The sequence below is a fragment of the Hibiscus syriacus genome, unplaced genomic scaffold, assembly GCF_006381635.1.
Source record: "Hibiscus syriacus cultivar Baekdansim isolate YM2019G1 unplaced genomic scaffold, ASM638163v2 tig00008706_pilon, whole genome shotgun sequence".
NCBI lineage: Eukaryota > Viridiplantae > Streptophyta > Magnoliopsida > Malvales > Malvaceae > Hibiscus > Hibiscus syriacus.
Window position 1 is genome coordinate 247,764 of NW_024062173.1, and position 27,677 is coordinate 275,440.

General features: G+C 36.1%; 3 protein-coding genes and 2 pseudogenes across 3 annotated transcripts; 3 read left to right on the forward strand and 2 right to left on the reverse strand.

Annotated features, from left to right (window-relative positions):
- Positions 1-915: 915 nt before the first annotated feature.
- Positions 916-5,626, reverse strand: LOC120202423 (annotated as a pseudogene).
- A 5,277-nt stretch (positions 5,627-10,903) lies between these two features.
- On the forward strand, positions 10,904-14,215 carry LOC120202424 (annotated as a pseudogene).
- Positions 14,216-15,288: 1,073 nt separating this feature from the next.
- Positions 15,289-16,848, forward strand: LOC120202399. The gene is made up of 3 exons (XM_039202826.1): positions 15,289-15,699; positions 16,048-16,158; positions 16,243-16,848. Exons 1-3 carry the CDS (start codon positions 15,424-15,426, stop codon positions 16,282-16,284), a joined length of 429 nt encoding a protein of 142 aa, XP_039058757.1. The 5' UTR covers positions 15,289-15,423; the 3' UTR covers positions 16,285-16,848.
- Positions 16,849-18,350: 1,502 nt separating this feature from the next.
- Positions 18,351-19,692, forward strand: LOC120202388 (GDSL esterase/lipase At4g26790-like). Its single transcript, XM_039202818.1, has 3 exons — positions 18,351-18,716; positions 18,798-19,287; positions 19,430-19,692. The coding sequence occupies exons 1-3, from the start codon at positions 18,351-18,353 to the stop codon at positions 19,621-19,623; spliced, it is 1,050 nt and encodes a 349-aa protein (XP_039058749.1). The 3' UTR covers positions 19,624-19,692.
- Positions 19,693-23,464: 3,772 nt separating this feature from the next.
- On the reverse strand, positions 23,465-27,287 carry LOC120202425 (EH domain-containing protein 1-like). The gene is made up of 16 exons (XM_039202846.1): positions 27,086-27,287; positions 26,922-27,001; positions 26,587-26,655; positions 26,438-26,495; positions 26,192-26,247; positions 26,058-26,100; positions 25,913-25,974; positions 25,474-25,587; positions 25,258-25,360; positions 25,114-25,163; positions 24,765-24,893; positions 24,428-24,679; positions 24,258-24,337; positions 24,018-24,144; positions 23,782-23,925; positions 23,465-23,659 (listed from the first exon to the last, which is right to left on the reverse strand). The coding sequence occupies exons 1-16, from the start codon at positions 27,168-27,170 to the stop codon at positions 23,474-23,476; spliced, it is 1,638 nt and encodes a 545-aa protein (XP_039058777.1). The 5' UTR covers positions 27,171-27,287; the 3' UTR covers positions 23,465-23,473.
- Between the last annotated feature and the right edge of the window lie 390 nt (positions 27,288-27,677).

The window sequence follows — 27,677 nt, forward strand, 5'->3', positions numbered from 1 at the left end:
TAAAAGATGGGAAAACTCTCTTGGATGAATAATGTTTGAAAACATGGTATTCACCCCCTGATGAGGTCCCGTTTATCTTTTGCAACCCTGGTGAAGCAATGAGCCAATCCTCCAGAGTGAGCTCTTTTGCCTTGTTTAGCCTCTGCTTCTCTTTTTCCTGCAACAACTCCCTCTCTTTCGCTTCGTTTTTCCACATGCAGACCAACAACAGCAACGACAGGAACGAACAAGAGCTTCGGTTACGGTCGTTGTTGTGTTCTGTTTCCTGTTGATCAGACAATCTTTGGGGGCTTGAACGAGAGAATGTACAACCCATGTTTTCTAACGATCAAAGATCATTAACTGTAGAACTTTGTTTAGACAGTAGTGGCGTTCTTGATAGTACAATAAGGTGTACATATATATAAGATTCCAAGATGGATTCTACAAGGGATAAGATTCATCAGGAAATAGCTTAGTTACCATCGATATTCAATCATTGGTTAATGTTGCTTGTTTCTAGTCAATCAAGTTCTTTAATGGGTTTAACTTATCCAGAATTATTAGGTTTTTCCTATGTTTTAGTGTTATATCCAAAGTTTTTTGGAATTTCCTTATCCCTGTCTTACTGGGGGGAAAAGAAAGAAAACCTTGCCGAATCTTTAATGGAAAACCACACGGAATTTTATGATTCTCAAATGAAAATTACATGGCAAGTAACAGTAGTGGTCATAATCTCCATACTCTTAATAAAACCTTTAAAGACCAAGTCATATGATTCGAAGAAATAACTTTGGCTGATGGATTAGTCAGCAATTCTAGAGATTTCTTTAAGTGCTCTACTGCAACTGACACATCCATAAATGTAATTATAAATCTAACTAGTGCAAAGAACACAGAATGGATCAAAAACCGGCTTCCAAATGCTAAATATCACAAATATTGCACATCGAATAAAAGTATACTCTCCGGTCACAGATTATATCCATACTACAACGACATCTCTTCGACTCGGACCAATTCACTAAATGACATCTGGGAATAACACTAATAACAAGACACTAGTGTAAAATCTATTTTATTTTCAGGGTGATGCTGGAACTGGATTAGTTCCAGAAACGTGGGAGGCTGCATCTTCTTTTGACATTGCAACGTAATTGGAAGGAGATGCCAGCTTCGTGCTGTCCCTCCTCCCATCTTTAGTACCAGACCTGCTTCCATTTTGGTTAGCATTAAGAGACAACCGTCTGCTAGGAGGAGTTCCGTTGCTTCCTCCATTCGCTCGAGGACCCACCACCTTCTTCGTACCAGATGCTCGAGCAGGACTTGGTCTTGAACCGAAGATGGCTTCTTGCTCAGGGTTTTGCTGCTCACTGAACTTCTTCTGATCCTGTAAGTCCATACGTTGACTATATTTAGCTGAAGACTCTTCTGAGTTCACTTTCTTCCTATCTGAAGTTATAACTGATCATGAATAGAAACCTCACCTTAAACTTCCGCTTTTCTTCTTCTCTTCTTGCCGAGCATGGCATATTCATCTAGCATGGCGAGGAGGGGAACACCGTCATATGTAAACGTTATGCCACGAGCTTCTTCCCAAGCTCGAGTTTTGGCAACTAAAGTGTCAACCATACCTACAAAAGTCCAATAAAACCAATTGATCCTTCATCTTTGAGAGTTAATGTTTTCTATTGGACTACCACATTATAGATTGGTAAGTAGATAACAAAAATTTAGGGCCTACTTTCTATATAGAGCCTAATCAAAAATAGATTAGAAGCAACTTTAAGACCAGAAACTGGATTGCAAATGATCTTCACCGAGATTTTGTATTCATTTATACCAACATTATTAGCTTCTACTGAACAAAAACAATGCACATGCACACAATGTCCACCAATGGCATATGAATCACAATCCTGTAAATATGATTCTAGAAGGTCCTACCAGGAATTTTGTTGACAAGAATACGAGCTTTCTCCGCACGCTTGAGATTTAAGTGTGCACCCCTGCTTGAATTGTACCTATTCTCATCCTGTCCCAGCAAGAAAATATCAGTGTGAGCAGAACATTCAGTATCATTAGAGGTAAAACAAAATATGAGCATTCACAGGGAGAACACAATCAAATCTGTGTCTTGGGTACTATTTTTATACTTTTCCCTATATAGATGCTATGAGCTTGAAGCGATTCATATTTTAGAAGTCCAAAACATTAATCAAGGGAAATTGGAATAAGATGAGGGATTCAAGGATCAGCATTAATGTTCAAAGCATTATTTAATATCAAGCAAATCACTCGGACCATGATTCTTAATTGTATCATGTAAGGATAAATATTATGACCAGATTATCAATTTTTTTCCTGATTTTCGACACAAACTGAATAACTGATACACCCATCCACAAGGGAGAGAGCTGTGGGAGCAAGAAGCCAGAGCAAAAGAAGGGTGGAGGAGAGATCTAATACCCGATTATAGTCTTCAAGCCAACTTTCTTCTTCACAAGCTGACATCCATTTTTCCACCCTATCTAATATTTCTTTTCTACTATGTGCTTCTTCTTTTGCTTTTGCTATCTGATTATCCATGTCAGCTAGTAACTCAGTAGGCTCAACATTTCCAGAATCAATCAGAGCCATTATTTTCTCCCTAGCAGCCTCATGATCTATCTCTATATGCGCAAGGGCAAATATCTCCTCAAGCTCCACTTGCTTTTTGAAGGCAATTTCCTTCATCTTGCTTGCTTTTAGCTGATCAAGCCGTTCAACTTCTATCTCCGCCTTTAGGCAAACGGTAAATGAATATAAGCAACTTTCTCATTTAAACTTAAACACCAACTAAGAAACTCGATTTACCTGCTCAATCAAATCCAGAGCAAGAGCACCAGGCACAGTCACTTCATCAACTGAAGCAGAGATGTTGCAGGTAATATGGTCGAATAATATTCTTTCTTCTTCAGGAGTGTCCATCAAATTCCAGAGATCAATTAGCTGAGTTGCTAACTCTTGAAGCTGTCAAAAGTGAGAAATGTTAACCTCGTAATTTCATTTATTGGAACAAAAGTATGAAGAAGAATATATTAACTCATATATCTATGTCCACTATACCGATGATTCCGAAAGGTTGTTTATCAGTATGCATCAGTGAAAGTAACAAAGCACAAGAAGCAAAATGGGTTGTACATTTTCGAATAGGAAAAAGAAAATAAGAAAGAAAGAAATTCTGCATACAACAAGGATACCTTCTGAAGTCTTTGTTTTTTATCTTCATTTAGAGCTGAAACTGTCTTGACCAACCTCAATAGTGTGTCATTGCTGATGCTCTTTGACTGCACACCAGTAGTGTCATCTAAGCTCGGATGAACTTCAGTTACAGTACTAAAGAAGTCCATTCCGAGGACAGCACAGAGATCATGCACAGTGCTGACGAATTCAAGGACTTTATGCAGCCGATCACTCTGCAACATAAATGAGAAGTCAGAGGATTGATGCATGAAAAGACCAGGAACAAGGCTATCCAAGGCAATGTATTTACCTTCTCCTTTTGAAGCTCTTGCAGCTTTACTTGATATTCATCCAACTTCTTCAGGGACAAGTCAGACTCATCCACTTCCGGAGCACCTGTCTGCTCACTGGTATTCCCAGCAATTTCCCCACATATCTTCTGAATCTGAGACTGTACATCAGAAAATTCCTTAACTCTCTCCCCTTTCTGCTTCCACAGTTGTTCCAGTGTCGGTGCTATAGCAGCAAATTGTTCCTTGATTGTGCCTGATGCCTTCTCAGGCTGTAATCAAACCCGAAGGAACAATGACGAATCCAGGTCCCAGTAGTTTACAGTAAACGTATAATTTGCATTCATAGATTAGCAACTTCCTATTATCTATAATAACTTTGAATATAAGCTGAAATAGGTGGGCACTCACAATGCCAGCCAAACTTTTGTCTCCAAGAGCTGATACAAGAGTAGAGAGCTCAAGATTGGCATCTGATAAGACCTGAAGAAGTTGTGCTCTTGATTTTGCAGCCTGCTCAACCTTCCTCTTGTATACGTCCAAGCATTCTTGCTCTATCTGAAGAATCATCTTGTCTCTCTCTTCATCACTTTCACCAACTTCATCCCAAATTTCCTACAATCAATTGCAGAATATTTTACTTGGTTATATTTCTACATACATGTACGGGAAAAAATTTCATGGGAGAGAGCCAACTTAAAAGTCACATTACCTGCAATTTCTGCAGTAAAGAACCGCAAGTGATTTCTTCAAGAAGAGGGTTTTCAGCGTCCGTTATTGTCATTTACTCTACCACTTCAAACCAGCCTGCAACAAGGGAACCACTTAATAGACATTTAACACATTTTCCTTTGAATCTGGAGCCACACATGAAAAGAACAAACCAGGTGTAGAGAACAGAGCAGCTAGAAACATCACTTTACTAGATTAAATGATATAAACATCTAACATAAACCGCCAAAAACATAGAGAATCATTAAGTTATAAGAAGCTTCAAGAATTGTAGTTGTAACTAAAGAATATCATGGCAAAAAAATGTGTAAATTTAAAGTGTAAAAAAGACATCAATTGCTAAGGCATTGGCATATCGAAATGAAATAAAAGAAACTCGAAGGAGTAAACAATGTCTAGTTCAACTAATTCTATGGCATTTAGCGAACAGACTAGATAATGCATCAAATATTATTTTGATTTTTAGAAACTGCAGCAATCTGACAAACAGGAGTATTATTTAAGTCAGGTCATACCAAAAAAGAAGTCAAAAGAACAGACCTAATCAGTGACTATGGAACTAAAGGGAAACTGATCAAGCATACTAGTAGAAATTTGGCTTCTCAAACACTGCAATTTTACAAAGGTAGAGAAATACATATTCAGTAAGTTGTTGCAAAATCAACAGCAATTCAGCATTGAAAAAATATGTTGAACTTCTTCATCCTCACATTCCTCGCTCAACAACCAAAGAAACCCTTACTTTGATTCACTAAAACCGAACAATCAGCTATACCAAAAAAGAAGTCAAAAGAACAGACCTAATCAGTGACTGTGGAACCAAAGGGCAACTGATCAAGCATACTAGTAGAAATTTGGATTCTCAAACACTGCAATTTTACAAAGGTAGAGAAATACATATTCGGTAAGTTGTTGCAAAATCAACAGCAATTCAGAATTGAAAAAATATGTTGAACTTCTTCATCCTCACATTCCTCGCTCAACAACCAAAGAAACCCTTACTTTGATTCACTAAAACCGAACAATCAGCTTAACAAAATAATCAACTTTAAAAATTCGCTTATTCTCACGACTCACGTAACAAAAACTAAAAACAAGCTCGAAAACCTTAATTAACCACACACATTCAGAAAAACAAGTGCAAGAACAACTCCAAAAGCCCCCTAGATCTCCCTTAATCCCAACTAAAACAAAAATAAATACTAGAAACTGTAAATGCAGCAAAGGAAAAAAAAGAACAAGAAATAAGGCATACCCAGATCTTCTTTTCAGCAAAGGCTTATTCAGATCTAAAGCTTTGATATATGAAGACAGCAGCAGAGTTTGTCTTGTGAGAGAGAGAGAAGCTTAGGTATAGAAAAGAGGAGTGGAGTGTGGGACCCTTTATTACATCCCAACATCTGGACAAATGTTTTTGATGCATAAATGCCCCCCTGTTTTTTTGGGTTATTAACGATGACGACACTATATCGTTATGAATTTACCTGATTGTCCCTGGTGATTCTAGAGACTTTTGGATTATTTCACGAAGTCGACGGGAATGATTATAGGTCGGGTTTTTTATTAACTTAAATTAATCGAGTTTAAATAAATAAGATTTGTTTATACTAGTTTATTTATTTTTAAATGTGTTTATATTTTATTTATATTTATTTAATTTTTTAATATCGTGTTCGTTTTTTATTTTTTGAAGATATTCGTATTTATTTATTTATTTTATTGTTTGTGAATATATTTATTTAAAGTCGTGAACGTGTTTTTTTATATATTTACGAACGCATTCATGAATTTGTCCATTTAGTGTTCTTTTAGTATTCCATTATTATTAGTTTATATATATATTTAAATTTTAGTTTCATTTACAAACTAAAGAAAAATGATAAAATTAAACTATTAGTGCTTAAATTTCCAAAAATTCATAGTTATAAAATTTAATTTTAATCATGTGTTTAATTTAATCTTTATCTGCATCAATATTTATAACGTAAAAAAAGAAAAGGATAATCAGGTAAATAAGATTATTCATGAACATAAATAAATGAGTCTATAAACGAACTTATTTATGAAACGAGTCGAACGTACCTCTGTTAATGTTTGTTTGTTCATTAAATGAACGTAATTTTTTTATTTATATTTATTTATTTATTTTAAGAAATAAACATAAACAAATATTATACAAACGATTCGCAAACACTTCACTTACCTTTTATTACATCCCTATCCATTTCTATCGGAATAAGGGCAGGGGGAGGGCAGGGCAATGGGCAGAGGCCCTTGTTACATTACATAGGTTGGCATCACGAATCAAACAGTTGCTTCTCTAATCTCCATCTTACACGTATACATTATATAGAGCATCATTAGCATGCAAAAAGGCGAGTCCATATTTATTGTTGGTGGCTCAACCAGTTTGCCTCTACTGCATATTGGTGTCATAATTAAAAACCCTTTGCAAAAAGCCCGTTTTCTCGTTCCTCCTTTTGTACATTACTTTTACTTCGTTTTTGGTGGTTAGATTTGCCCGTTTCTATATACTGTCCCGAAAATTAGGGGTGTGCAAAATTATCCGATTCGGTTGATTTGATCTATCGATCCGGATCTAAAAAAATCGGGTAATTCTCTAAAAAAAATTACTCAGCCCGACATTTCCCGGGTCGGACCCGGGTCACAAAATCTAGTTTTTCCGGGTACCCGAGTACCCGGTTAGTTTTTATTTTTTTATATATAATTATATAAATATAATAAATTATTTATATTATGGATTATTATAATTTATATTTTGAACTTTTTAATTTTAATTTCGGATATTAGAGTATGTAATTCGAAGTTTCGAACATTTAAATTTGTGTATATATATTTTTAAATTAATAATTTGAAAATAAAAAATTAAAAACTGAGTATCGGGTACCCAATTACCGAGTACCCGTAAAATCCGGGTACCCGATTACCGGATACCCGTAACATCCAGATCGAGACACGGACCAAAAAATTGTCGACCCGAAAATTTCGATACCCAAAAATCGAGTACCAAAAATCCGGGTACCCAGATTTACACACCCCTACCGAAAACAAGCATTCATTTGATGGGAAAAACGGTTTTCTTCTTAAATAAGGTAAATTACATACTTAATTACTTAACTATTATCAATTTTTAATTTGGTCACTGATATTTTTTAAATTTTATCATATGTAATTAGTTAAATGACATCAATGAAGTCCTTTGTTTAGCCTCATTACTTATCACATGTTTTAGTATTTATTTTAAATACTCTCAACTGTTTGACAATGAATGTTCAGTCACTTTGTTGTAATCGTTGGTGTTCGAATCCGTAATCTTTAGGAATAATAATGATTCTTTTAACCATTGAAATAAGTTGATTCATGCTAGTTGGTTTTAAATTAGGGTTATAAAGACGGTGGAATCTAGTATTTCAACACCACTTTGTTCTGTGTCCATTAGGTTAAGAAAGATATGCATTTCGAAATCTATGTCTTGGATATTGTTTCATTGGAAATCATGTCTCCCAATTGTATTTTTTATGATGAAAAAAATGATAATGCGTATCACTCCCAATATTTACATAACTGATCACGTTGCTCTTCATCTTCTTCTTTTTTAGTATTTTAACCCCTACATTTCATTTTGAAGTAGAACTAGGGATGGCAATGGGTCGGGTCGGGTCGGGTTTTTGGGCCACCCGACCCGACCCGAGAAAAAAGGGTTCTCCACCCGTGACCCGACCCGACCCGACAAAATTAATGTTTCACCCGACCCGACAAAATTAATGTTTCACCCGACCCGACCTGACCCGAATATATGACTTAGAAACCCGACCCGACCCGAAATAATAATAAAAAAAATTAATTCAATGAAAACAGTGACTTAATTGAAAAAAATTATATATGGAGGGATATTATTGTAATTATCCCTAAATATATAAGATAAAATTATATATATTTTTCGGGTCTGGTCGGGTCGGATTTTTTTTACCCTAAACCCGACCCGACCCGAACCCGATTTTTTTTTTTTAAATCCGACCCGATCGGGTCGGGTCGGGTCGAAACCCGTCGGATTCGGGTTGAGTTGCCATCCCTAAGTAGAACGTAGTCTGATTGGATAAAAATTATTAATTGACTAATTGTCAATGTTTCATAAGGACTTGGCAAGTTCAAATGTGATGCCACTTCTATAAAAAAAAAATATTTGTAGAGTAAACTATAATTATAATTAATTACATATACACTTATAAAAATATATTTAAAAATAGTTTAAAGATATTTTTTAATGATGTAACATCACACGTAGATCTATCACATCAATAAGAAGCATTGATCGTCAGTCAACTAATGATTTTCATCCACCTAAAAGGTGTTTTGCTCCAAAATAAAACGTCAGAGGCTAAAATGTTCCAGAAAAAACATAGGAGAAAGAATAATCATTTGTGCAAACATTAAGGTAATTTTATTATTATTCTTTTTTTATTATATCATTTTTTAGGTACGTCATTTATTATAATTTTCTAATCTCGGCCTTTGCATATGTTTTAGATCATTGGCAGAGCCATAGCTTGGTGAGGGTTGGCAAGTTTTCTTGGATTAGTTACGGACGGTTCTACTCTAAAATTTTATTTGTACTTTTTATTTAAAAGTTTTATGTCGTTAATATATGTTTTTATCCTGAAAGATATTTCTGAATCCTCCACTATATTTAAATACCTTATTTTAACTAAATAAGTTCGAGCATCTGCATGGGATAATATAGAATAGAAAGAAATACAAAAAGAGCAAAATAAAAGTGGGAGAATAATTATAGTCTCAATAAAATTTTATAATATAAAAGGGTAAATTACACCGTTCCTCACTAAACTATATTCTATATCCTATTTTCCTCACTCAACTTTCAATTTTTCTATTTTGCTCACTGAATTTTACAAATTGAATCATTTTGTTCACTCTCCCGTTTTCTCTCTAACAATTGATGATGTGGATTTTTTTTATTATTTAATATAAAATAATTAAAAAAATAAAATAAAAATAGAAAGTGACCGTCAGCCACCGTAGATGGTGGTCGTTTGGTCCCGAAATAGGATGGGCCGTTTCGTCTCGACGTCGTGAGTTCAAATCCAACCTCCATTTTGTCAAAAGTTGATCCGAAGTCCACGAATTTGAGATTGAAAGTGATGGAAAAAAAAACGTTTCAGTCCAAATTCACGGGTTTTGGGACATTTTCCGGTGAAACAACCACCAGATTCGGACTCAATGGATCGAGACGAACTGACCCATCCCATTTTGGGAGCAAACGAGCACCATCTATGGCGGTCAACGGTGGTTGGAATGAAAATGATATAGTGGCCGGTAGAGAGAAAAAGCAAAAGATGTAAATTACACCATGAGTCATTAAACTTTACTCTCTCTCATATTTTACTCACCAAAACGACATCGTTTTAGAGTATATTTGAGTTTTTCAACACGACGTAGTTTTGATTCATGTGCCATGTCATAACACCACTAAAAAGTTAACGGCATAACGAGTAAAATGATTCAGTCTGTAAAGTTGAGTGAGCAAAATAGAAAAATTGAAAGTTGGGTGAGAAAAATAAGAGAAGAAGGTGAGGAATGGTGTAATTTGCCCTATAAAAAATGTGTGCACTTCATAGATTTAAAAGATTAATCAATTAGGTGGTGCTTTATGAGTTGGACTTAGAAAATCCCATAAGTTATACAAAAAGGCAAATGAATTTTGACTAATGTTTTTGGATATTTCAACACGTCGATTGACTCAAAATTATTCTTAATATATATTTATTTTCACTAATAATCATGTTTTGTCGGAAACTATGATAAGAGAGAGAGACCACTTGGCCAATTCCTTTTTCTTTCCCGGTTCATTTCACCGCCCAAATCCCTCACATGGCTTTTGTCTTTATGTACGTCCACTCAAATTTAAAAATATCTTCATGATTTAACATTCCAAAAACTATACCATGAAATACTTCCTAATATCATATTTATGATAATATAATTACTTTACAGCACCACCATCAACCTTTTCCATATAAATTTTTGTCAAATTTTGTATTTTAATTATATTTTGAATTTTTTATGTTGTATGCTCAGTAACGAATTCAAAAATATTTTTAAGAGTGGATACATACATATACATATTAACCACGTAAAATTGTTGAAAGAGTGGATACAAAAAGAATTCAGGATGGCCAAGATCAATAAAATATATAATTACTCGAAGAAAATTTAAATATCAAAATGCGTAAAAATAAAATTTCAAGATGAACACAATTAATAAAATAAATAATTACCTAAAGAATATTCAGATATTTTAGGGTGAGTACATATCTACCAATGACGAATTTAGAAATTAAAAAATGGAAGTACAAAATTTTTAATACTCTTTTTTCAATAAAACGATTATGCAAAAAAATTTATTTTTTCCCCTTAATATATTCAACTATATTTAAAATGATATCTACTCTTACTTGATCGTGAATCCATCAATGTGTGTTCATTCATCTCATAATAACATAATTTAACATAATATAAGAAAGAACAATTCATTAGATTCCATAGTTTCTGAATTCTGAGTTTATTTCATTTGTTTGCTTGACACCATTTCTTTGCTTTAATCCAAGGAAATGTCTGATTGGTAAGCAGGGGTCTGTTTATATTGTGTCAATATAAAAATAAGAAGAACGATGCAAAAGGATAACAGTGCACCAAATACACCTACTAGTGCTCGAGCTTGGCACCGGAGGCGGTCCAATGAGGTTCGTATATGCCTCATTCTTGTTATGTCTGTCTATTTTTGGTGCTTAGGCTTGTTTATGTATGTTTCTAGATGTTTGTCATATGGACTCTCTTATCAATGAATGAAAGAGATAAATTTCAAGCTTTATGTTTCAGTTAATCGTTTGATACTTCGATTTTGTCGGTAATTTGTTCGGTGGCAATGAGTTTTCATCAGATTATCCTGGAGGTTGGTTCAATATTTTTTGCAAGGATTGTTCTTTTCACTTAATTTCGACTATGTTGTGTGCCTATGTTCATCATGAATTTCGAGACATGGTTAGAATTAGAGATGCATTGTAATGTGCCATTCGTGCTTTATAAGTGTTAAGGTCCCTTTTTCTTTCAATTTCTCCTCGAGTGATGAAAGTACCGTGACGTTGTTCTTTGGAAGCAGTTTCCTGCTGATACAAGCAAAACAAACGGACATCCTTTACTTGCAAAAGATCTCAACAAATACCGGTCAATGTGGGTTCGAGCATGCTCGTCTATATGGATGTTGGGGCTCTTCCTCTTGGTTATCTATATGGGTCATCTTTATATCTTGGCCATGGTTGTTACTATCCAAATATTCATGGCAAGGGAGCTCTTCAATCTACTCAGAAAAGCTCATGAAGATAAATGCCTGCCAGGGTTTAGGCTCTTGAACTGGTATGAACAATCACAATGCAAGTTTCATTTTGTAGTAAGTGCCTAAAAAGACTGATATCTGGTGGCATTTTATGGCCTTGCAGGCACTTTTACTTTACGGCTATTCTCTTCGTATACGGTCGCATTCTCAGTCACCGGATCGTGAATACAGTAACTTCAGATAAAATCTTCTATAGGCTTGTGAGTAGGCTCATCAAGTATCAGATGGTTATTTGTTATTTCTTATACATAGCAGGTTTGTTTTTGTTTTGATTTTGAAAGAAGCACGACATACATTCTCTGCATTCCCTTGTTATATTCATTTCCGCAATTACCTTATCGAGCTTTGAACTTATATTCCATTCTGGATGAAAGGGTCTCAATTTTTTTCGGATTCAGGTGTCATGTGCTTCATTCTTACACTAAAGAAGATGTACAAGTATCAATTTGGGCAGTTTGCATGGACACACATGATACTCATTGTTGTTTTCACTCAGTCTGCATTTACCGTGGCCAACATTTTTGAAAGCATCTTCTGGTAACTTGCAAACGAATTTAGCTTTCTTAGTTGCTTCTTTGATTTTATTTGTACTTCCATAAATAATACAGACCATTTATTGCCGATTAATTGATTTTTTTTCTTTTATGCAGGTTCCTTCTCCCAGCATCCCTAATTGCTGTCAATGATGTTGCAGCATATTTCTTTGGTTTTTTCTTCGGGAAAACTCCTTTGATCAAGTTATCTCCTAAGAAAACATGGGAGGGTTTCCTCGGTGCATCAGTTGCAACTACCATTTCAGCATTTTTGGTAAGAAATTTTATGATGCCAGTATGACATAATCTTCAACTTTCTTTTTTTGGGAAGAAGAAAAAGATAAAGATTCCTGATTCATGGTTCGTTTTTGTTTAGTTGATGTTAGATTTATTCTTGAGGTATAAGCCTTTAATGGTGAAAACGATACGTCAGCATGTGCATGTGAAATAGGTGTTTACAAATCTGTCAATTGAGTCTAATCCCAAAGTGCTTTTGATCATCTGGGGGTTAACGGGTTATCTGATTATTGTTGAAAACAAAACTTGCAATAATTGTTGTGAACATCTACTTTATCAATGGGAACCGGATTGAATCTCTCAACAAACTTAGGTTCCGTCGCGATATATTGTTGATATAGTTGCGACTTAATCTCTTCACTTTCTTTCATGCAGCTTGCAAATATCTATGGCAGTTTTCTGTGGCTGACGTGTCCAAGGAAGGTAACACATAATGGAATGCATTTATCTTTAAATGAAAAAAATGTTTTACCGTTCTGATAATGTTTATATCACTGAAATGCATGCAGGATTTATCAACTGGTTGGCTTCACTGCGATCCTGGTCCTCTTTTTAAGCCAGAGTATTATTCCTTGTTGCCATGGGTGAGTGAGGCAACTAAAAACACGAGCATGAACTGTCGGATTAGATGAAAAAAATTTCTTTCACGTATGATTGACCGTCATCCATAAATTTTCCTTGACAATGGGATGTTGTCTTGATAGTCACAATACGGCACTAGCAACATTGTACCTAATGGTTTGCATGTAAGAGAACAAAATGGACTAGTGATCCCCGAGCTTGTGGACAGTGAATGCAGTTAGTTGCCTAGTGATATTGCAATTATTTATGTGTTAATCTGTTAACAAAATATGATCAGCTCAGTAATTTACTTTCAGTAATATGTTGCAGTTGCCGTGGACCAAGATAGCAATCTTGCCAGTTCAATTGCTTTATTGCTGGGCTTATTTGCATCAGTTATTGCACCATTCGGAGGCTTTTTCGCTAGTGGTTTCAAGAGAGCTTTTAAGATTAAGGTGACCATTTTATTCACTAATGTGCTGTATAAATTGTAAAACTGTTTAACTCTGTCGTGCCCCTTCTGACCTCATCGATCAACCTTTACTCGGGTGACACAGGATTTTGGTGATAGTATACCCGGACATGGCGGACTTACCGACCGAATGGACTGCCAGGTAAGCTGCTATAGTTCTATGACTTGATTCCTAAAACATGATGGCATCCTAATCTTCTGTATATCGATTAGCATATTTGAATTCATTTCCCTATTGTCCGTGACTAGTTTGTTTCTTATTTCTTGGACGTCGAGTTAAGAGCTCAATCCGAGTATCTTTATTTTGTTTTTAAATACGATTTTATTCGGTACTTTCCAGATGGTAATGGCTGTTTTTGCATATATCTATCATCAATCGTTTGTCGTTCCCCAAGATTATACGGTTGAGACGATTCTAAGCGAGGTAGCCACGTATAACGTTCTCATTTTCTTTTCAGACGTGAATCGAGTATGATCTTATGTTTGTTCTTTTCCTTCCGCGCCAGGTATTAAGTAGCCTTTCTTTGGAAGAGCAGCTAGTACTATATACGAAACTAGGACAGATACTGCAGGAGAGAGTGATAGGACAAGATTGAAGTTTATTCGAATACACTTTGAAGGTATCCGATCGATATTTCTCGCTCATGAAGGAGAATATTGCAACACTTTGTCTCTTTCCGGTGAGGATTAGACTCGGTTACAGTCTACAGAGGTCTCTTGCATGATCCCTCGTTCTTCGACTAGGTAAAGTTTCACAGCTAGTGAACTTTGTCTTATGGCACCAATGAGTAGGAAGATACATTCATGTTTATGATCAGAAAGACAAGAACATGGGTACCTTAGCAAACTCAGTACTTCAGAAAACTCAATGTTTCGAAAAATGTTTGTTCGTTTTCTTGCTTGTGTCGTTTGAATTCAGCGATCGAGTTCTGCGGCTCGTTCGCGAGCTCCTCGGATGAACGCTACATAGAAAACCCAAATAGAAACATATTTCAGCATTGAAAATGAATCTAACAAAGCAAACAGCTATCACCATAAAAGTTTGAGGTATGGAAACAAAACCTGATATCAAGAAATTGTAAACAAGACTATCTTGAACCAAATGACCTTAAAGAACAAAACAATATAAAAATTGTTCAAGAAATTACCTATACTCTTCACATATAAAGAAAACTGAAGGGGAAAACGTTGCCGTTTTGAAAATCTGTCTTGGGTATGGCCTTGACATCTATCATGTTCATATTACCATATCCATCCACAAGAACTCATGCAAAACCATCTTGGAAGAGAGAGTTTTGTCCGATTTCATCATCAGGTGATTGGAGCAACTCGACCGAGAACAATGATAGTATAAATTAAAAGAGTGAGAAAATTCAAAAATTAAATCTATATGTTGTCTAAAACTAAAATTTAAAAGTAAAATCAATTTTTTTTATTAACATGTCATGTCATCGATATAACGAGAGTTGACAGTTCGGTGACAAATATGTAATATATCAATAATGTAAGTGATTAGAATATAATTGTTTTTAATTTCAGTGATTAAATTAAAACAGCGAAAATAAAAGTGACCTCCATCGTAGTTTTACCCTTAAATTTTTAAACCCCTTTTTATTCTTGTAACACCTTATTAATGCTTAATTATTACCACCTAATCACAAGTACGAAAAGGGAAAAACGACCGAACTAAACCGACGCCGTTCTGGTTCAAAGTTTGATTAATTGTCTAAATTCTCTTGTGCCTTGTCTGTTTTTAAATACAGAAAACGAACCCGAACACCTACAACCGTACAAAACGGATTCGACACTTCCGCTTTCACTCTCAAAAAAAATCTCTGCTTTTCATCTCCCCTGTGGGTTACAGCAACCTGATACTCTTATCTCGAGACTTGGAATCTCGAGATGGAAGGAGTGGGCTCCACCAGGCTTGGTCGAGCTTCTGCTCGTTACGGTGGTTCGACGGCGGTGTTCAATGGTCCGGTGAGGAAGTGGAAGAAGAAGTGGGTTCACTTGTCGCCTTCATCCACCGCTAAACACTCCCAGTCCGGTGGGCAAGGTTCCGCCGCTTCCAGCGTCCTGCTCTGTAGGTGGACCCCACTTTCCTTAGCTAATTCCGGGTCTTCCGTCGACGGCGAGGACGATGAGCAGCCCCCAAAGCGCAAGTTCCGCTATACCCCGGTAAGTCTCTAAATATACGTATGTAACCTTTATGTATGTACGTACAATTATACGTATGTGTCCTTTTTCTGGTCGTTTTAGGCTTCTAGCTTAGGTTTTTTGGTCACTGTTAATTTCACTCTCATAATCTTGACTAATCTGGAGCTAAACCATTAACACCTGTTTACCCAGATTGTCATGTATTCAATAAATCAAGAATAACACTGAATTTCCAATATATTTTATATAGTTAAAAATGGGCTTTCTTTCCTTTAGTTTATTTTGCTTGAATATTGTTTCCTTTATTTTTACAGAAAAAAATAGTGTTTTAATTATCATAAAAATGGTTGTTGATTCTCATTTTTGCAGGTTGCCGTGTTAGAGGAAGAGCGTAAAAAGGCCGAGCAATCCACAGACTGGTTGTCTTCTAAGACCGATATCGAGTTAAAAATGAATGCTCTTTTAAAGAAAGAAACTCAAGTAACACCTATAAGTTCTGTTTAAGCTATCTTACTGCATTTGTAAGTTAAAAATAGGTGCAATATAACCCTTTGACTGTAACAGGTGGCCTATCATGGTTTCCGGAAGGACATTGTTAAACGTTAGGAAGTTCAGGGTTATTCGATGATGGCTTGCACCATAGTTGATTCGTATGTTTAAAGAAATGGTCGAGTTGTTGAAATTGTGTACATCATCTTGCTCAAAGTTGAAGCCTGGATAAAAACAAGATTTTCCTGCTCTTTCTTGTAGTATCCGAACATGAGTAATTTGGACTTGGTTTGTGTTTGAAAGGCCATGATGGCAGCCGCAATTCTGTAGGCAAGAGTGTCGGTCGGGAAAAGGCAACAAGCACAAGCTCGATGGGATTTTGGGCTGTCGGTTGATGTGTAAGTAGTTAAAAGGGAACATGGTTGATGTGCTCAAAAGAATCCACTAATTTGGTCACTCCATGGTAATAATGGATCATATAGTGTAGTAGTAATAGTTGTTGGTACATATATATGCTCGATCGAATATTGCAGTAGTAATAGTAACCGTATATATTCGAGTTTGCACCTTATCAAACTGTCATTGCAGTTATCATACACAGAATAGAAACCATGTGGATTATGCTAACAATATTACCTAAAAACTTAGCCCTCTTGTGACATCTCTTATTGAGTATTGAAACAAGAAGATTATTATGTCATTCAAAGATGGATCTTAACATGAAAAGTGAAAACCTCATTATGTATATGATTCTAATCACATAGGCAAAGTTCGTGAAAATTTGCCAACCTAGCTTATCATCAAGCAGTAGAGCCTTTGTTTGTTGCGTTATTCTCTGCTGCATCATTATCCAACGCTCGAGTAACTCCGACCTCAGCTGATTGGATAACTCGATCATGTGGCATAACATGTATCCTGCCTGTAATAAAAGATGGGAGACAATACCACTTGGGCTGTTCAAACAGAACTCTGTAGTTAAACGAAAGAAAATTCGAGCTGGTAAATGGTGATTGTACTTTCATAATCCTCTTGGTTATTTACCATATGCTTCACCCGGATTCGGATTCGAATCTATTATAAAAGACGACATGCAAATGGAACAGTTCGATTGAAATGGATTAGAAAACAATGCCTTAAACACATGAGCGGTTGTGCCGGGAGGCTTAGAATTTTCAGGTACTTGGAATGCTGCATTGTGCATGTTCGAATCGAATGGTTCGTTGGTAGGATCGAAGTTTTCGTCTCGAAACTTTCTAAAATACCTTAAAGCAAAACATTTCTAGCTGGTTTGTAACCATTTTAATATGATGCACAGAGACTAAACATTGACAAGAGTTACAAAGTAGAAAGTTGGGAACTCGCAATTCGGCTTCATTAGAACTTCCAATACAACAGGGATTAGAAAAACGAAGGTAGCGGTCATTGATATTTGAATAAATTTATATTCTTTTTCTACTGATATTTTAAAACTAACTATTTGGGATGACGAAATGTCGATGGAGTACGTTAACCCAACTGACCTAATGCTGTTTTGTCACGCAAAACATATTTCTTTTTCTACAGTGATCATTTGTGTACGATTCCATTTCCCGCTATACTCGAACCCTTCACTGCAACAAATGGGATCCTCGTTTTGCAGCAATTAAAGCAGCAGCCGCCCTTTCGGCCGACGGAAACCTCCAATATTGACTCTCTCTCCTTGATTTCATATTTCTATGTCAATCGTCATAAATTTGTTCATGCGAGCAACTCCGATCTTTTCTTTCTCGAAGCATTACGTGTATGTAAAATGAGTTGGTCAAACGAAAAGTTAAACGAAAAAATGGTGCACCACGTTTGATACGTGTTGCATGCTTACTTTCTAGCCATGGAAAAATGCTTAAAGCCACACGAAAGTTGGTCCTTATTACATGTCGGCACAACCTCTCATTTACATGTTCATAAGTAAATACGAGTCATCGTCATTGATACAAATATTGAGTGGGGATTTGCCCCAAAAATTAGTTGATCGCAGACAAATGGAAAACATCATTTATCGTGAGAACCATGCTTCTGTCACCTACCTTAAACAATAATTTAAAAGTCTCAACAAACTCCATCTGTTTCATTAATTTTCTCTGGTTCTTCACCAACTTTTGGTTTTTATATACAGAAACCTGCAAATTTTGGAATGAAAGCTTAATATGGCAATCAAGGCTGTTTTGTTGTTGGTTTTTGCTTATCTCCTTGTGGAAATGCCAACAACAAGTGCAATGGTGCCTGCAGTTATCGTGTTCGGAGATTCGACGGTTGATCCGGGGAACAACAATCAGATATCCACCGTCTTGAAGAGCAATTTCGCACCCTACGGTCGGGATTACTTTGGTGGTCAGCCGACCGGACGTTTCTCCAATGGTAGGATTGCCACGGACTTCATTTCGGAAGCCTTCGGGATCAAGCCGGCCATACCTGCTTACTTGGATCCCAAGTATGACATACGAGATTTCGCTACCGGGGTCTCGTTCGCTTCCGCTGGAACCGGTTACGACAATGCTACCTCCGATATCTTGGTAAGTCAAGCAACGGCTCACTGATAGTTACACCATCTTACCGAAAATTTAAGTCTCATTTTCTTGGCCTTGATTTTGCAGTCAGTGATACCATTTTGGAAGGAAATGGAGTACTACAGAGAATATCAGAGCAAGCTAAGAGGGTACCTAGGCAATGACAAAGCTAGTCACCTTTTGAGTGAATCGTTGCACCTTTTAAGCATAGGAACCAATGACTTCCTAGAGAACTACTACATTTTACCGACCCGATCATCGCAGTATTCGGTCGATAAATACAAGGATTTCCTGATAGGAATCGCCAGCAATTTCATCAGGGAGCTTTACAAGTTGGGAGCTCGGAAGGTAGCAATAACCGGCCTTGCTCCAATAGGATGTTTACCGTTGGAAAGAACGACGAACATCATCCACGGAAGCGCATGCATCGAAGAGTATAACAACGTGGCTAAAGATTTCAATGTGAAGTTACAGGGGACCATCACAGAGATGAATCAGGAACTCGGTGGAATCCAAATTGTGACGCTGAACACCTACGACAAAGTCTTAGAAATGATTCATAATCCGACTCGGTTCGGTAAGCCATTGTAGGCCTCACGGTCGAGCGTTCGAAATGCATTTCCGACCTGCATGTGCCCTGGTGTGAGCACACATGCATTAAAACATGCGTTTTCAACATATTTGGTCATAACTGACGAAATTTTTTACAATTATAACAGGATTCGAGAATGCAGAAAAAGCATGCTGTGGGACTGGATACTTCGAGATGAGTTACCTGTGTGATAGAAGGAACCCGCTTACATGTTCGGATGCCAATAAATACATATTCTGGGACGCGTTTCACCCGTCGGAGAAGACGAATTTCATTATTGCCGACTATCTCGTCAAAACAGCCCTTGTCGTGTTCCGATAATCATTAAAAACCAAAAATAAGAAGCACTTGTTCATTGTTGCAAAACTAGACATACTATTATTATAATTGTCGTGCTTGTGTTTCATCAGAGAAAAAGGACTCGATTGACAAAATAGTTTATTCAAAATGAAAACCTTCATTTTGAAGGTTGAAGGTGATCATGATCATGGAAGAAACAGAGTCAGCAGTTGAACACCTCATAGGCCAACAAAGGCTGAAAACAATTAGAGAAAAAAAAAAGAAACAAATGGAACAGCACATTGTAAGTCCAGGCTTGATTGAGCGACACCATCAACTTCACCGAAGAACCAAAACCTCCTGGGACAACCAAGGCGATAACAGACCCGAGACGAAACGCCCACAACCAATAGCACAAAAGTAGTCACCTTAGCAAACAACTCCAACCCCTTGGCCAAGACTCGAGCAAAACATCGATGGAAAAAAGATTCAGCGGCACGCAAAGATCAAATCAACAGAAAACACAACCAAGTAGCTAATATCGAACTACATCAGAGACAAAACCAAGAACCACCCAGAAGAACGACTAGCAAAGAACCAAAACCCACGACAACCTTTGGCTTAGACAACTTGCCATTAACCGTAAATGCTAATTAACCCATACGACCATTACGAAGCTGCCACCTAGCTCCTTCAAAGAACTCTCAGCATATTAGAATAAACTTCAAATGGAATATCACAGATTGCACAATTTAAAACTCTTACAGCAGAAAATGCCATAATCCCACGCCAAAAGCTAGTGGAGATCTATCCTCGATCTCTTTTCTTTTTCTCGACAGTAGAAATTGCCTTGTCCTGAATATCCAGCAAAGACCCGTATTTCTTGGATTTCTTAGTTCTCAATTTGTAATTGAAATTTTGCTAGTCAGGTAAAAAGCCCACGTTTTCTTCTCCTTCGCTTTGAGTTAAGACATAATCGACCTCTCTTTGCTCTCCAAGCTTCTTATTTGTTGTTGAAGTGAACCCTTCATCGACATCTTCGGCCGAAGTACCCTTATTTTCCTTTTGTTTAGATGAGCTTGAATCCCCCACAACTTTAAAGCCCATATTACCCACATCTTCTAAGGCCCTTACAAGGGTAACGTCCGGGCCAATGATAAGATTTTCAACATCATTATCATTTCTAGATTTTTCTGATGGATTAACTCCTCCACGCACAGTGCCAAACCAATTATTATTATTTGCAACAAATGTCTCTTTCTCTACTCTTGGATTTAAAGACCCCTTCTCTTTCTCACCCAAATCGATGTAATTTTCTGAGGTATAAGATTAATAGCTTAATATAAGACAAAAAAAAATATTATTGTTAATATTTTTAATAGATGTTACTTAAAATGTTATTTTTTTATCAAAAATATTAATATCGGACAATACTTAAATTGTCATTTTAAGTAGTAAAATTAATATTTTCGATAAAAAAATAATATTTTAAATAATCTTTACCGAAAATATTAAAAAAATATTAATATTTTCAATAAAATCTTTTTTAACTTTATATTAAATTTTCGTACAACAAAAGTACCTAATTTTCACCTGCATTCAAGGAGTCCTTGAGCCCGGAGCTCACATAACTGACTCCCCTAATTGTCTTTCCACGACCTCAGCCGCATGGTTTTGGTTATTATTACAATCTTTACCAACAAACACAGCTTATAATGCTTCATCTTCGACTGAGCAGTTGCTATATTCTCCTACCGGTAAAACATTTTCCGACGATAGTTCCGACCGACTTTCTGATTTCAAGCCGGCATTAAGCTCTTGTTATTGAAAGCGATTCATAGCTTTTAATGGATCAGATGTAATGTCCTTGAATCCTAGCTCCACCACCCGAATCTCATAGACGAAGCTTCCAACTTCTAATTCTATCACTTCATCAATCCTTTTAGCTTGACTTTGAAAATCAATACTGTTACCTTTTCACAGTCATGCACACGGTTTAAATTTTCTCCAAATGCTTCAAAAGACCCCCACAATTTTGCCACCCTCTTAAGAGTTGTTCCGTTCCAGCAATGAAGGGGGACACCTGAGACCTCCAACCATTTTGCACTTTCTGGTTTTAATAATTCTGACCAAAGCTCCACCTTATTGAATATTTTTTCTTCATTGTTGAAAGTAACAACATTACTCTTTGCAGATTTTTTCTTCGACCAACAAGCTTTTGCCATGTAACATTTCTTCTCACAGTTGTAACACTTCTCTTCAAATCTTTTATGGTTGTCATGGTTTTTAGAACCTCCCCCTTTACAAGAGCTCCCTTCTCCCTAATTTAGTTTAAATTAGTTGAAACTATCATTGTCACGTTAGTTGAAATTTAGTTTGCCTCTATTGACATAGAGTGCCTTTTCTTTTTCTTTTCAACGAGATTCCTCCCATTTGTATAGCTAATGCTTCTTGACTAGTTAACAAATTTTTAAATTCTATAAGTGATGGTTGATTTTGACATTCTTGTATAGCAGTCACAAAACTCCTGAACTCGACATAAGATAATGATCTATTTTATCTTGGTATCACCAATAGGAGCTGCTGAGTTCAACTCAGAAATCTCTCGGCATAACAACTTTACTTTGTGAAAGTATTGTTTGATCGTCATATTGTCTTACTTCATAGATAACAATTCACTCTCCAGAAGTTGGAGCTTTGTATCGTTCTTCTTAGAGAACAATGTAAATATTTTCCATGCTTCATTTGGGGTTTTGGCATCATGGATGTGTTCAATCATATCTTCTTCCACTGTTGTCTACAGGGCGAACATGACTTTGTCTGCTTTTTCTTCCATTTTCTTAGTATGTCATTTGCATCCGGTTGCTCCACTTCATTTTCATTGACAATCTTTCATAGGTATTGTCCTTGCATATATGACATCATGCAAGTTGATTATGTATTGTAGTTGTCATTGTTAAGTTTTCTCATTCGGCTAACAGTATGTAAGTCATAATGCTGACAAAGATTTCTCACAAAATTAAATGAAACAGTGAAAGTAGTTTGTAAACAATACACCAGGTAAGTCCCCAAGAAAAAGAGGTGTGGATCACACAGATCGCTTAAATACCAAGTTTTTCAAGTACTTTCCTAAACATGCACCGTCACACTACCACACTACCACACTACTTTAGCAACAACCGAACAACCCTCACCAAAACTCTGATACTAATTGTTGAACACCTCACAGGACAACAAAGGCTCAAAACAATTAGAGGAAGAAAGAAACAAATGAAAGATGATACTTGATTTATTATGATGTACTTGAAAGATAACATAAAGTGTCTTTTATATAGGCAAAGAACCACGTAACATTCACAAACATTAAATAAACTACTAGATTTTTAAGTTAAAGTTAACCACATTTATTAACTATAACATAAACTTAATTTAATATTGGTGTTGATATTTCAACAGCAGTAACATCAATGGTGGTGGGGTTGGTGGAAAGAGACCTCATGATAAGAAACAGAAGTAATTTTTTACCCTTTTTTTAGACTACTTGTATGCTTTTTATGCTTTAAGGATATAGAACTTGAATCTCATTGTTCAAAGTATTCAAATTAATGGAAATTTCTTGATGATAAGACTGCAAATGATCCGGCTTCTATTACAAATAATATTTGATTTCAGAATCATTGTCAGTCTGCTACGAGCACAGAATAAAAGGATCCAAGGGGTTTAGATAACGGAAGGATAAATATTCATTTTGGTACAGCTCTAATAGCTAATACTGATGTAATCTTACAACAAATTCGCCTCAAGATTGATAATTAGAATCAAGATTTTTGTTGAGAAAAATCCAATTTTGATCGTGATGGTCTGTACGCCGCCGCGAAATTCATATCGGTTTTTAATCATAGGGATTCCTGAATGTCTTCAGAAGTTCGGGGATGTCGTAACCCAACATGTCATCAACGGCTTGAATCATTTTAGGTTTCAGTTTCTCAAATTTGTCAAAGTTGTAACCAGTCAAAACCTCCCTAAAATGATCCACATTTGGAAAATCCCCTGGTGGTACGTGATGATCTCTCTGAACCTGTATGGCAAATAGATTTCTGCATAAGCAACTGATGCATTATGAAAGAATTTAGTGTCGATTTAAACTTGCAAGATACATGCACGCGCGTGCACATTAAGTGGAGAGAAGAGAGAGGATACTTTTCCAAATTCGGTTTCCAAATTATCGATTAGTTTCTGTTGAGTTTTCGCTTTCCCTATCATAGAAGGCATCTCCTTCTTAAGATGACCAATGATATGAGCATGAATCTTGGCAGCTCTAGCGCGTTTCACAAACTCATTTATCTGCAGGTAAACAACGTACGGAAACCTGTCTTCAACATGCAGCTTGTTAGAGAAAAAGACCTTTTTCACAACAATAGTAAAAATAAACTTACTCGACGATCACAGGCCTTCTTCGGAATATCTTTCAGATCAGAAAGAAGGTCCTCTTGTTCTTTTTCAAACAATTCTTTCCCGATTGGACCTGTTGCGGCTTCATTTACTGGCTTGTCATTGAATGAACTGCCAAGGAAGAGATATTAAACATCAATAGATGAGACCAAGATGGTCAAGAAACATTGGGACGCGTTCATTTCATTCTTTACGATAAAGATTGACAAACAGGAACGGCTTACCCAATATACACGCGCACAACCTCAGGGGTATTAAGGACTTTCCCGAGTGACCACATTAAGGCTCCATATACCCTCATCAACTACGGTAGAAGGAAAATATATAAGCTCGTGAAGATCCAAACATCAAAGGAAAGATTAGTAGTCAGAAATAAGGCTGCCATACTGCTTACTTGTTGAGTATCAACTTGATCTGCCTTGTTCAAAACCACACGAATCTTGCCATCGTGACCACGCAAAGAATATATTACACGCTTGAATTCGTCACTTACATCTAATTTGTGAGGATCAAACAAAAGAAGAATAAGATCGCATTTTGCAGCAAACCATGATGTTACACCTGTAAAATCATAGGATCGTTGTGTTCGTTGTTTTTCTCCTGATAAAACTCCAGGAGTATCTACGAATGTTATGTGCTTCAACAGCTTCAGACATGAAAAGAGCATATTAAATTCTACATAAGCAGAAAATTTACCATCACACTAAACTAGAACGGAACAGTTGACTCACAGGGTGTGGCATTTGAGAACACTCAAACTTTGACAAAAATGCAGTTCCAAAACGAGTGAGGCCACTGAATGGCATGTCTGCCTGGACAGCAATAGTGTTCCCTGGAACACTTCTTTCATCAGTTCCCGACTGCATAAAGGGAAAGAAAGTACATATATAACACACAAGATCAAAACAAAATTCTACAATTACAACTAACATCAAACTATCAATAACAAGCAAAGCACTAAAGAAATATTATACATAAAATTATAATTCAATTTTCATAATTGATGCTAAAACCACCAAGTAATTGAATCTGTTCATGCTAAATGTATGATATTATCACAGAACAGAGATTCTGAATTACCATAACAACAAAAAATTTGTCAGTTGTTGGTTCAGGTCCAATGTGAGCTCCTGAAAATGATAACAAAAATATATGAGTGAAAAGGAGGGGACCCTCCAAAATTAAGGATTTTTCAGTGTGTGAGAAAGAGAGAGGATCACTTGCCTGGATAACTAGTCTTAAGCAAATGTTTAATGAAGGTTGTTTTCCCGGTGGAATATTGACCCAAAAGCATAACCATTGGTTTGGCGTCAAAATCACTATTTGTCTTCAGAAAACAAAAAAAACAGACCAGCAGATTAGCTTAATAGAGTTGTTAAAATAAAACTTTAGCACAAACTCAAAGATGGTTAAATTGAGTCAGATATACAACTCACTCACCAAAAATGGGGATACAAAATCATTAAAATTATATGCAACTTCTAAAGGCTTCAGCTTCTGAATGTACAATCTCTTTAAGCCGTCTATGACTGAAGTCACGGAGGACAAAGATATCTGTTAAACACAAGAAAGGATTACTTACCCGTGCTAAGGATGCAAATAAATAAAAACACATTAAAAATAGGATCAATTACTGGAACTTGACACGTATTAAGTATTAACATCATTAACGCTACAGATACCAAATTCCAAAATTGTAAGTGTTCTGGAAGTAAAATACAGTGTCCAATATGCATTCAATTCAATTAAAGGACTTATTTATAGCTACTATACCTACACAACAATATTAAAAAAAAAAAAAAAAGAAGAAGGTAATAAACAAGAGCATCAGGAGCAAAGAAAGATCAATAATAAAATGATGAAACAAAGGTTAACAAACCTCCTTTGATGATTTTGAAGAAAACCACTGAGATGCAGGCGATGTTTCCGTTGAAGAACTACCTGCACTGCCCCAACTAATAAAATTAATATATGAAAGAAATCAGAGCAAAATATCATCACAGGTTACAATGGGAAAGTCGTACCATTGCTTTCAGGGGTACTCAACTTTGAAGATTGTTTCTTTCTCTGCACAAACCGACCAAAAGTGTAAGAATTTCTTGATGCTAAGCATAAGGAACATAGAGTTTAAGAAGGTAAAAGAAAGAAGACACCGTACCATGATTAATATATCTAAGCCTTCCATTACAGGAGGTTTAATATCCTCAAAGTCAACTGCAATATATCAGCATGTCCTACATTAGCTTTAACCTTTTAATTCACCATACAAGACTATAGATGTACCAACAAAACAACAATAACAAAAAAAAACAGTTTTTCAAAAAAATAAATGAACTGTAAAAGCTTTCAACCTACATAAAGATTCGAAGCATGCAATTCATAAACAGGGACAAGCTAAACATACCATCACTATTCATTAGGTCATAGGATATTTGACGACCTTCTTGTGCCAGCGAAACAAGATAAGCATTAAAAATAACAGCAAGTCAGATTTGAAGAAATCAATCGGCAGTATATATGCTCACAATCCAAAGAAAATTTACAACTCCTGACCTGCATAGCAAAGACAAATTCATTGAAACCAAGATATCCCTGTCTCTTCGAATCCGCAGTTGCCCACACCTTTAAGCAATCAAAACAAAAAAAGAGCACAAATCCATTCAACATACTGCTCATTATGAAGCTGAACCATTTAGAAAAAGCAAAAATGAAGCAAGAACAGTAACCAAACTCCAAGTCCCCTAATATAGATTTCGTTAAATTTACTGAAAATAGAAATAATATGGTCCATGCATACTTTTAGAATAAACTTAAGCTTAAGTAGAACTTAAATAAATATAAACAAAATAAAATTAGCAAAACCAAACTGAAGAAAATAAAAGATTAACCTGCTTGAGATCTGGTCGCGATAAATTTGACATACCGAAAAATTTTATTGCATCACTTCCAGTAATACGTCCATCATTATCTACCAAAATAAAAAAAAAATTGAGAAAAAAATAAACAGAAGCAATTAAAATTTCCAAACAAAAAGTAAAACATAAAAATGTACCGGAATCAGTGAAGTTAAACCACTCCTGATAAATTTTCTGGTCTTCTTTAGAGCACGAACCGATCCGACCGGTCCCGATCTCCATTACCGAATAGAAAACTGTATACTTCGTCCCTCTTGTACTTCAAATATTCGATGAAAGAGAAGCTGGTTTCCACACAGTAGAGAAAGAGCGACAGAAAAATAGTACCACAAAAATGGAAGTACGCGTACCGCCCGTGTTTTTTTTTTCCTCGAGAGACGGTGTCCTTTTACAGCACGAAAAGGGAAAGCTGATACGTCGTCGTATAAAACTCCGTTTTTTTTAACGGTTTTTTTTAAAGTTATGTAAACGACATCGTCTTGTTGTTTGTAATTGCCGTTTCGTATTGAGACTAGCGCCAAGAGTTGTTATTTATAAAAGAAAGAAAGAAAATGGACTGAATTTTTACATTAATAATACGGTGAAGAAAACTAATTACTCGAATAATATATACGAGAGATTATTTGCTCTAATAGAATGATTGTTACAGTGTAGAACGAAATCGCATTAACTTTCCGACGTCACACCTCGCCCCTCAAGGTCGCATGGCTGCGTCTCCTCAAGGTCGTC

What these genes read in the sequence shown, in the direction of transcription:
- LOC120202425 (XM_039202846.1), bottom strand. Translation starts at nt 27,170, where the DNA reads ATGGAGATCGGGACCGGTCGGATCGGTTCGTGCTCTAAAGAAGACCAG. An exon ending in AATTTGTCTTTGCTATGCAG is followed by an intron (nt 26,496 to 26,586) that starts GTCAGGAGTTGT and finishes TTTAATGCTTAT; the next exon opens with CTTGTTTCGCTGGCACAAGA. An exon ending in AGAAGGCCTGTGATCGTCGA is followed by an intron (nt 23,926 to 24,017) that starts GTAAGTTTATTT and finishes GTTTACCTGCAG; the next exon opens with ATAAATGAGTTTGTGAAACG.
- LOC120202399 (XM_039202826.1), top strand. Translation starts at nt 15,424, where the DNA reads ATGGAAGGAGTGGGCTCCACCAGGCTTGGTCGAGCTTCTGCTCGTTAC. An exon ending in GCAAGTTCCGCTATACCCCG is followed by an intron (nt 15,700 to 16,047) that starts GTAAGTCTCTAA and finishes TCATTTTTGCAG; the next exon opens with GTTGCCGTGTTAGAGGAAGA. An exon ending in TTTTAAAGAAAGAAACTCAA is followed by an intron (nt 16,159 to 16,242) that starts GTAACACCTATA and finishes TGACTGTAACAG; the next exon opens with GTGGCCTATCATGGTTTCCG.
- LOC120202388 (XM_039202818.1), top strand. Translation starts at nt 18,351, where the DNA reads ATGGCAATCAAGGCTGTTTTGTTGTTGGTTTTTGCTTATCTCCTTGTG. An exon ending in ATGCTACCTCCGATATCTTG is followed by an intron (nt 18,717 to 18,797) that starts GTAAGTCAAGCA and finishes TTGATTTTGCAG; the next exon opens with TCAGTGATACCATTTTGGAA. An exon ending in TCATAATCCGACTCGGTTCG is followed by an intron (nt 19,288 to 19,429) that starts GTAAGCCATTGT and finishes CAATTATAACAG; the next exon opens with GATTCGAGAATGCAGAAAAA.